We start from the raw sequence: 9,362 nt of genomic DNA on the forward strand, positions 1-9,362 counted from the left end.
AGAGGGAGAAAATCTTCACAGGCCTGCACACTGGAAGAAGAGAAAATGATTATCTAGGGGAAGGAGCCACAAAAATAAAGCAGCACTGTTTGTTGTTACTGTGAGCAAAACAGCATTCCCACCAGGGTATAATGCTGCTGGCTAGATCCTCTGGTTGACTGAATCTGTCCTCTATACTGTCTTAGTGCTTGCAAAGACACGACTGTATAAATTAAATTTCCAGATGTTGTGACGTTAAACAAAATTAAGAGCAGACATGTAAATACTGTTTTCTGAGACAGTATATTTTCCAGGAAAAAATCAGCTCAAGATAGGGTGAAGAATTAGCTGAAGAAGAAATAAATGACACATCAAGTCAGTGTTAATTACGAAGTGAATATTTTCACTTCTCACCCTTTAACCGCTCCTCGTATAAGAGCTATCTAAAAGAAAAGTAAAAACTTAGTTTTTGTCTGGAAGATTGCATTTGCAGCACAGTAAGAGATAAAGACATTAGGCTGCGAACTGGGTGTGAGAGCTGAGACAAAACCCTGCTTTGAATTAAAACTGTTCATATAAGAAAAAACAAAAAATGGTAATAAATTAATCCTTATTAGAACAGAGAATAGTTAATAGTGGAAAGCCCCAGGGTTTGACAGTTACACTGCTATTGTTAGAACCTACTCTTCAATGATCTAGAAGATTAATTAAACATGGTAAAATTTGCTAACTAATTATTTATATTCTTTATTAAGACACAAAGACTTTGACGCATTTCAGCAGAATTTAATTAAACAAAAACTGGTAAACTCATTGGTAGGTTAGCATTAATACAATTAATTACTTTCAAGGTGGTGAAAATAATGAGAAACCAAACAGGTTTTGTACTGGTTCTGTGTGGCTCCCTGAAAACTCGACAGTTTGGAAAGCAAAGAAAATGCTTAGTCACATTCACACAACAGGATACGGAAGGAGGACACAGAATTTAAAATTCACCTCTCCAGTAAAACACTGAATTGTGTTAACTTCCTTAAAATAAACCCTTGAGAGGAAAGTAATAATGACAAAAGCATACAAGCAGCATATGAAGGACTGGGATTTTCCAATCACTTTCTCTCATGCAAGATCTTTTCCACTTATCAATACAGTAAGTCTTCCCAGGATCATGTCCTCCTTTCCAGGGACCCTGCCTTTCCCAGAGCTGTGTAGGCATGAACCTTTATACCCAGTGAGGCAGAGAAATACAGTCCCCACTGAAAGCTCCAACATCTGTCCTATGAGGGACAGAGACTAGGTAAGTATGGGAAAAGAACAAAGTTTTCTCTGTAAAGGAACCTGATTTTCTCTCTTGTGGGTGTGTTCAAGAAAAAACAAAATTCCCTGGAAGCATGCAACTTTTCAAGTGAGCTTTCTGTGGTGAAGACAATAGGGTCCCCTAGCACTCTTTCATTATGGTGAAGAACAGGGGGAAAGAGAGAGGCTCAACATAACACAAGGAACTTCAACTAACTTCAGGTCTGCTACTCAGCAACACAGGCCATGAGGATACTGCAAGCAAAATAACACAGGAGAAACTCCATGACAGGATACCACTCCTACTGTCAAGTTGCCTCCTTATCCTAACTTCTACAATCGTAGGCACCACTTATGAACTTCAAGTTGATGGACTACATCCTAAATGGGGCCAGAAGCAGCACAGAACAATCACTGATATTACTCTGGTGCTGCCCTCTGACTGATCCATTAATCTTAGAGCAGAGGCAACACTCAACAGTATTGAAAAACAACACGTTTCAAAGGAAAATCCTTCCTGTATATAATCAAATTCTGAAATCCACTAATATGATATATTAGTAAACTATTTAGTTAAGCAAAATTATAAAGAAGACTTGATATTGAAATAGCATTCATAGTTGTATTTGCCAGATTAGAGTCACAAGGACACTAATTCTCATCCCTAAAACCAGAAGCTGATTGCCAGCTGGGATTAATAAAGAATTCCCTCTCTTTCCTTTGTCTCACAGGCTACTAAAGTACAACCTGTAAGTGCTGATTATCTTCCTATAAAACTTTATAAGAAAGAATAATTAAATTTATTATCATAGAAGAAACAAAATTGGCTGGGTTAATGATCTTCCCTTACAATATGACAACTTTTCTGAATAGTCTAATACTTAAAAAAAAGGATAAAATAATCATAGGCGCTTTTATTTGCTCTTCTTTTCCCGCCTCTCACCCTCACCTACAACAGTTCAAAAGGTAAAAGCCATGTCTTCATTTTCACAGATTCTTTACTGTGTCAGCTACCGATAGTTTGGATACATTTTTCTGGCAGAAACATTGCAAAAATCTATTCTAGGTCTATGACTTCCACTGTCAGGATCATCATCAAAGTGGTTAGAAGGCTCAAAGGAGAAAAATAAATCACTAAGTATTGGTATTATGCAAGATCCCTGAAGAGGTATTGGCTGCATTTATTGCAAAGAATTAAGAAGTAGCTTTAATGTCAACTCAGTTCGTTAATATCCTCTCTTTGCAACTGATCTCACATAATAAACCCTGATACAGAAACTAGCATGCACTTTGACTAGATTAAGGACAAAATTATTGTGTACGTGTAAAGCTGTGGGTTATAAATGTGAAGTAATGCCAGCGAAATGCACACAAATCTCGGTGTGTCCAGGACACCAGGCAGAAGAAAGATGCACACAGTTTATGCTAGCATCACAGAGATAACTATGCTTTCTAAAGCCATTCTATAAAACCCATTAGACTGGCACTGTTAAATAGCAGATGTGTGTATGTATGTGACTTCTCCCGTGAAAGAAAGATTCATGAAGTTGCCTTGCCTCCAACTAGGCAGGGTGTGTAACTGTATGTTGCCTACACACTTGTAGAGCAGCTGGGACACCTGCCCCAGGAACGGCAGAAGGTATTTACATAGCAACCACCTTTTCCACTGCCCCTGCCTCCCACAGTGACACGGATTCTTCATGGCAGCTGCCACGGGAACAGCAGTAGCCGTCAATAGCTCTGCTCCCTCCACTGCTAACAGGCAGGAGCTGACAGCTGGGGCAAGCAAGGAGTTTTGCCCCAGAAGATCCTCTTAGGTTATCCCTAAGGTTCTGAAGCAGTTCAGGTGCAGAAATGAGCACTATCTGCCAAAGAGGGGGGAGACGAAGGATTTCTCCATCCCAGCTCTAACTCAGGTTTAAGTGGGAAAGAGGATCTGTCTGAAAACAATTGTCTTCTCCACAAAACAAGTAGCAGGCAGGGCTCTTTTGTCATATAGCAAAAGAAAAACAGTCAGCAACACAAAAATATGTCATCTTCTTTCATATCTAAATTAATCAATATTAGCTTTGCTTACTTTACAAGCAAATGTTTAAACCTAAAGTGAAGCAAAAATGTCAAGCATTCTGAAATCTGTTTCCAAAAAACAGCTTCCTGTAACCACTTCTGATTTTAAGTTGCTAAAACCAATACAGTTGACCAGTGCCAGCAGAGTATCAGACAACTCAGTTGCCCAGGACCTGACCAGAAGCCAGGCAGGAGCCTGAGCCATCTCCTCAAGGCTCACTCCCAGCCTACCACAAACCTGGAAAAAAATCATGCATTTCTCAGTTGGCCTGCATAAAGCAGAAGAGTAGTCTTTCTGAGTTTTTTTCCATGAAGTTCTAAATGAAACAAAAATAGGGGAAGTTGCACCAAATTCTACCCATTCCTTTCCTCCAATTAGATATATACATCAGTAAGACACTGCTAACTACATAGTGTGCCAGTGTGCATATAGATTCCTATATGTATATGTATATATCTGTTTTATTTAATAATATTTTAATATTATTTTATATTCTAATTAATATCATAAGGTATTTAAAATTTTATTTTAAATTTAATATTATCTTATGAGGGTTTTTTATCTGGTTGTGAAACTAATGCACTGGGTCATTTTTTTTCCATGAAAGCTCAATATTTTAAGCTTACTTCAAGGAAAAATGTAGAAGATCACACATCTCTCCTTGACAAATGAGACCTGTCAGAAGCCAATGATCCCAGTTCACAGGACATATACTACACTTGACAATGTGAGCTCAACAACAACGAAGAAATACTTTTTAGAGACCACTATTTTACGACAAGGTCTAGATTGCAACCAGTCTGACTGTAATTTTCTTCCTGAGAGAAGATTCTGGGAGCATTCTGTGTGAAAATAATTTTAAGTTTCTTCTTTCCTCCAAACCCATCATTTTTCCATGGAAGCAAATATTCTAATTCTGTAACTTATGCAATAATAATTACACAAACTAAGTTGGTTATAAATTGTATATAATACATATGTTTTATGTGAGCACTTTATTTTTTCTTTTTTTTTTAAAGCTAAAACATGAAACACAAAATATACATAGCATTTGTTTTATGTACCAAAACACAGGAAGACATTATTCTCTGTCATAAAGATTTTATGTTCAAAGGTCTCAACTCTGCACAAACCCTAATAAAGCAAACACTCATTTTTACAGTTAACTCAGTAGGAACACTCACAGCACGTGTGAGTCTCTGCAGAAATAGCACTCGTAACTAAAACTGTAAACGTTACACAAAATTATATTCACCTGTAATTACACTACAATTTCTAATAACTTTTTTCCTAAATAACCTCTTTCAAATAAAACCTTGATCAACCACCCCCAAGATTCTTTGCAGAATCCACATCCCAACATTATTCCTTAACGCCATGTGGGAACAGCTATGGAATTACTGTGGAAGTGTGCACACCAGCACATAACACCACCATTTGAGAGGGACTACACATATTACCACCAGTAATTTAGTCATGGTTCAAAAGTCAGCCCCAAACTCATTAATTAATTTCTTTGTATTCACTAGAGAGGCTTTTGAGAGGGAACCAAAGGGTGACTACAGAATGGCTGTTGCTTTGCAATATGTCAAAGATGTTTTTGAATTTATTTTGTAGAGTTAAGTCTTTGCTGAACTTAAGCTATTAAACAGTAAAGCTATGTGACTGCATAGGTTTTTAAATGGGAAACCACTTCATTTCTAGGGAAACACTGTTCTTACTAATTTACAAACATTTACAGCCTTCTATCTACATTATTTTAGAATTTTACTTGCAGTATATGTTACATTTTCTAGCCTATTCATTATTTTCTGTATTTTTGCAGGATGCCTTTCAATAAACTGCAGCATAGGAACAGAGAAAAATCCAGTGATGGTGCAGAGACTTAAGTAGCTCAATGAATTAATACTGAATTCATCACTCTCCTCAATTTGGAAGCTGTTAACACTACTGTATCCAGTACTCTCTTCTCCCTGTGCTGAGGTGCAAGCACTGGAGTGGTCACTACCTTACTGCTCCAACCCCGAGGCACTAACATAGCCAGTCTTGCCAGTGGAAGAGCAGGGAGATCAGTGGCAGCAGTTTCCACCTGACCAACACCCACAGCTTTCCTAGTTCCAGATGATACAAACAGTTTGAAGTCCATGGATATCTCTACTAGTGAAGAGTCATCTTCTGGGTACAATTTCAGCTTCTTTCAGTAGTCATATTTTAAAAGTGTAAGCCAAACCAAAAATCTGTAATACTCATCCCTGTAAGCTCATCCCTGTCCTGGGATAGAAGCAGAGAAGGCACAGAGAGCCCAAAAAACTCTGCTTCCACCTGAGTATACTGACATTCCTGTGAAAGAAGCCAGGTAATCTCAACCATTCAATCACAATTTTTTTCTTCTAAAATACTCACCTGACTTTCCCTTTGGTGTTTCTAAGAACAGTTGCAGCAAAATTTTGTGTAACACCAACCAGACTGATGCCATCAACTTCCACAATTTGGTCATTCACTTGGATCCTTTCAGGAAAAAAAAACACAAATTCATAAATACTTGTGTGAATCCCTGGCAAATTTTCAGCAAAACTGAGCATAAAGAGAATTTTTCCACTTAATTAAAAAAAAAGACTTTAAACAAAAACCCAGTCACAAAATGATTGAGGTAAATATGAAAAATGCAACATTCCTTGCACACAGACATCTCATAAATCCAGCATCAAAGTTACTATTAAAATTAATTGCATCAATCATCCAGTCCTTGTACATAAATACAGCAAGACAAACTCTTGTTGTCATAGGACTTAAATTAAATGAGGTACTTGAACAGTTCTTATATCATTCTTTCCTAAGCCAATCTTGAAAAACAGCATAAGGCATAGCTCTAGTATTTCACACTAATGAAAAAAAAAGTGATTTTTAACTAAAACAACCCACTCATCTGTGGAGAAAAGAGCTTGTGCATCAGACTTAATTGTGACCTACTCTCTTAAAATATTTCATCTAGCTTGCTCCAAAAAGATGAATTCTCAGTGTAAGTGTGATCTTGCTGCACACAATAATAAGGCCTTGGACTGTTCCAATGAGGACTTCCTCTTTGAAACCAAACACCTACTTACAGTCGAAACACTGTTTGATGCAGGAAATGTTAGGCGAAGTAAAAACCACGCTCCTTTTATCTGAAGCAAGTGCTGCTACAAAATTCCTACAGCAGGCATCTGGATTACAAATGGTTGGAAGGAGGGCTGCTATACTAAAATGTTCTCTAGAAATGCATGAACTCCTATAGTTTCAAAAATGAAAAAGAACAAAAATCATTATTCAGAACTAGTCAGAAGGAGCTAACATGGATGCTACTGATCCAAACAACACAGTTTACAAAGGAACCAAGAAACAGTTATGAAAAAATCCCATTTCAATTAAATGAAAATACCTAAATTAAGGTATTTAATATCCTAGGATACCTTAGTGATAAGACTTCTGAAAGAACAACAGAGGCTTCAAAAGAGGGTTGAAGCATTTTGACTTGGGGCACTAATTTCACTGTCAAGTCTGAGGCAATGCTTTGCAGCTCTACATGTGTTCAAGCAATATCTTTAGTTCTTCGGACTTCACTGATGAGTAAGAAATAGATTTATTCTCTGGCAGCCTTACACCACAGAATGTCACTGTGTTCAAGGCAGGATCTCCCTTTTGTATATAATAAACCTTGAAAAAATAATCTTTGAGACAGCCTATAAACTTCTATCTTGATAATCATACTAGGTATTTTAATCTTAGAATTTTATTTACATTTTCACTGACACATTTAATAAATACATCAAATGCATTAATATTTATTGTATTTTGATACTGTAAGAATATCAAACAACATACAATCAAAATAATTGTTATTCAAATTGTATAATTACATGTAATTAAAAAAGATGTTTCCAGTCTGTTGCCATGTACATTCTATACTGCCCAGACTAAAATACTCTCACAGCCACATTCTCCTGGCCTCCTTCCTCTTTCTGGGGCATCCCCTCTCCAGCCCCACTCCCACTGCACCTCTGTACCTGTACCCTAGCCCTAACCCCATAAAGAAGCCACCCCAGGCACCACTGACACCAAAATATTCTCACAGTCATGTTCTCTGGGCGAATTCCCTTTAGAGCCCCCTCCATTAGGAGCTCCGGGCTTCCTATGTCTCTCAAATATAATTTCTAACACGAATGAAAAATTGGGCCCAGGTTGGCAAAGCCTGAATTATAGAGGTTTAACTGCTTTTATCATTAATGAAATTGGTATTTCTTCTGACAGTTATTTTCTAATAGTCATGACCAATACTTTGCCTATGTGAAGCAGCGCTTCAATGAAGTAGCAACTACAGAAATGAACCAACTAAAACTGAACAAATTACTTGCATAATTGCTGTTCTGTATGATGAACTGAAAAATTTAACCTGTGCACAGACAACGTCTAGGTTATTTTTCAAGTTAAGAACTGTGTAATGTTTCAAAACTGTTGTTTTCAATGTTAGCAAAATACTTTAAAATGTGAATGACTCATCATCACAATAATTTGAAAGAAGCAGCTATGAATTCACCCAGGAAAAGATTTTATTTTTCATATTCAGTCTAATGATTAATTTCATATTTCACACACTATTAATAATCTCTCTAATTACTTATCAACATGCTCACCTGTGGATTCATCTCGAAGCACTCGCCTTGGTTAAATACTGCCAGACAATGCCTTTTGATATGACAACTGAACACTAACTGTTAGTTTGCATCAACAGGAATCAAGATAGTGGTGCTCAATCACTGAGAAACCCCTTTGTACAGATTTTGGGTTTCCATGGGAGGCAAGTACTTTATATCACGATTCGATGGGTCTTTCAATAAAAGATGAGAGTTATCCTAAAGATAATGTGATGTTTCTATTGTAGTTTCAGAAGAGTCCGCTTCAAGATTGCTATGTGATTATTCAGAACATCTGATGCAACTGCTGAAATATACTTCTATTTTTCTGTTAGGAGATTTTGTTTTGTTATCAATGTTAATAATTAACTAGGCTTTTTACAAAGACGAAGTTAACAGGACCCTTTACAGTTGATGAACTTTATTACAGAGCTGGCTGCTCCTGACTGAGAGGATTACATATCCCTTTCCCAAGTGAATGATCAGTCAGGCTCTCAAAGATAAAGTCAGAGGGCTATTTCTCAGCTGACTGAACATTCAGACAGTTCAAAACTAACACAAATATTAGAATGGTCAAAGAAATGTAATATTTTTTCTCAGCTGACAAGCTCCTTTCAGATGTCATCTAGGGAAATGAAAGAAGAGAGTTGTGACTGAACATTAACTTCTGTAGCCCACTCAAACATGTGAATAATGAGATGAACAGAAAATACAGATCATCATTGAGCAGTAGCAAGTGACACTGATTTTCAACCAGAGAATTTCACACAGAATGCCAGTTGTGAGCTTAACGCCTTCTAGCTGAGCTCAAGCATCCCTTTCAGAAAAATGTTCACTTAAATTTAAAGTAATAGATGAAGTCATGACATCTCAAAGTTTCAACTTCTGCACTTCCCTTCAGAATTTTCAAGCCTGTAATAAATCAGTACTTGGCCTTCAATCTGGTATCTTATTGCCAAGATCTGTAAAGATACCTGCAAGCCCCACCTAGAAGACTGTATACTTAAGTAGTTTCAGAGCAATGTTGTTAAACTTTGCAACCCTCTGCCTGGTAGAGCCTTCAATTTGTGTGGGGTTTCCACAGCAGAACAACATTTTGCCTGGCTGAAAAGTTATAGGTGTTCATCAGTAAGGAACATGTTATTGCAATACTTTTTAGAAGACAGTATCATCTTTTTAGAGTTGATTCTCACGCTATTTACCTGTTTGCTATTATTTATAACTTATATAACACATCAGTAATGGTTAAAAATAGAAGTAGAGAATGCATAAAAGTAGAATTAATTCCTATTGTATCAGATAAATAATATTTTATTTGCATTCAAATTTACAAGGGGTATGCACTGGGAAAA

General features: G+C 36.9%; 1 protein-coding gene across 1 annotated transcript in view; it reads right to left on the reverse strand.

The window, feature by feature from the left end:
- Positions 1 to 6,845, reverse strand: part of PPP1R9A (protein phosphatase 1 regulatory subunit 9A) — a 58,238-nt gene extending 51,393 nt beyond the window's left edge. The window contains exons 1-2 of the mRNA XM_029085288.1: positions 6,790 to 6,845; positions 5,744 to 5,848 (exon numbers count right to left, since the gene is read on the reverse strand). Of these exons, the coding sequence (XP_028941121.1) occupies positions 5,744 to 5,848; positions 6,790 to 6,845 (161 nt within the window). The remainder of the gene's footprint in view (positions 1 to 5,743; positions 5,849 to 6,789) is intronic.
- Positions 6,846 to 9,362: the final 2,517 nt, after the last annotated feature.

The sequence above is a fragment of the Antrostomus carolinensis genome, unplaced genomic scaffold (assembly GCF_000700745.2).
Source record: "Antrostomus carolinensis isolate BGI_N321 unplaced genomic scaffold, ASM70074v2 scaffold9626, whole genome shotgun sequence".
In the NCBI taxonomy this organism is placed as follows: Eukaryota; Metazoa; Chordata; class Aves; order Caprimulgiformes; family Caprimulgidae; genus Antrostomus; species Antrostomus carolinensis.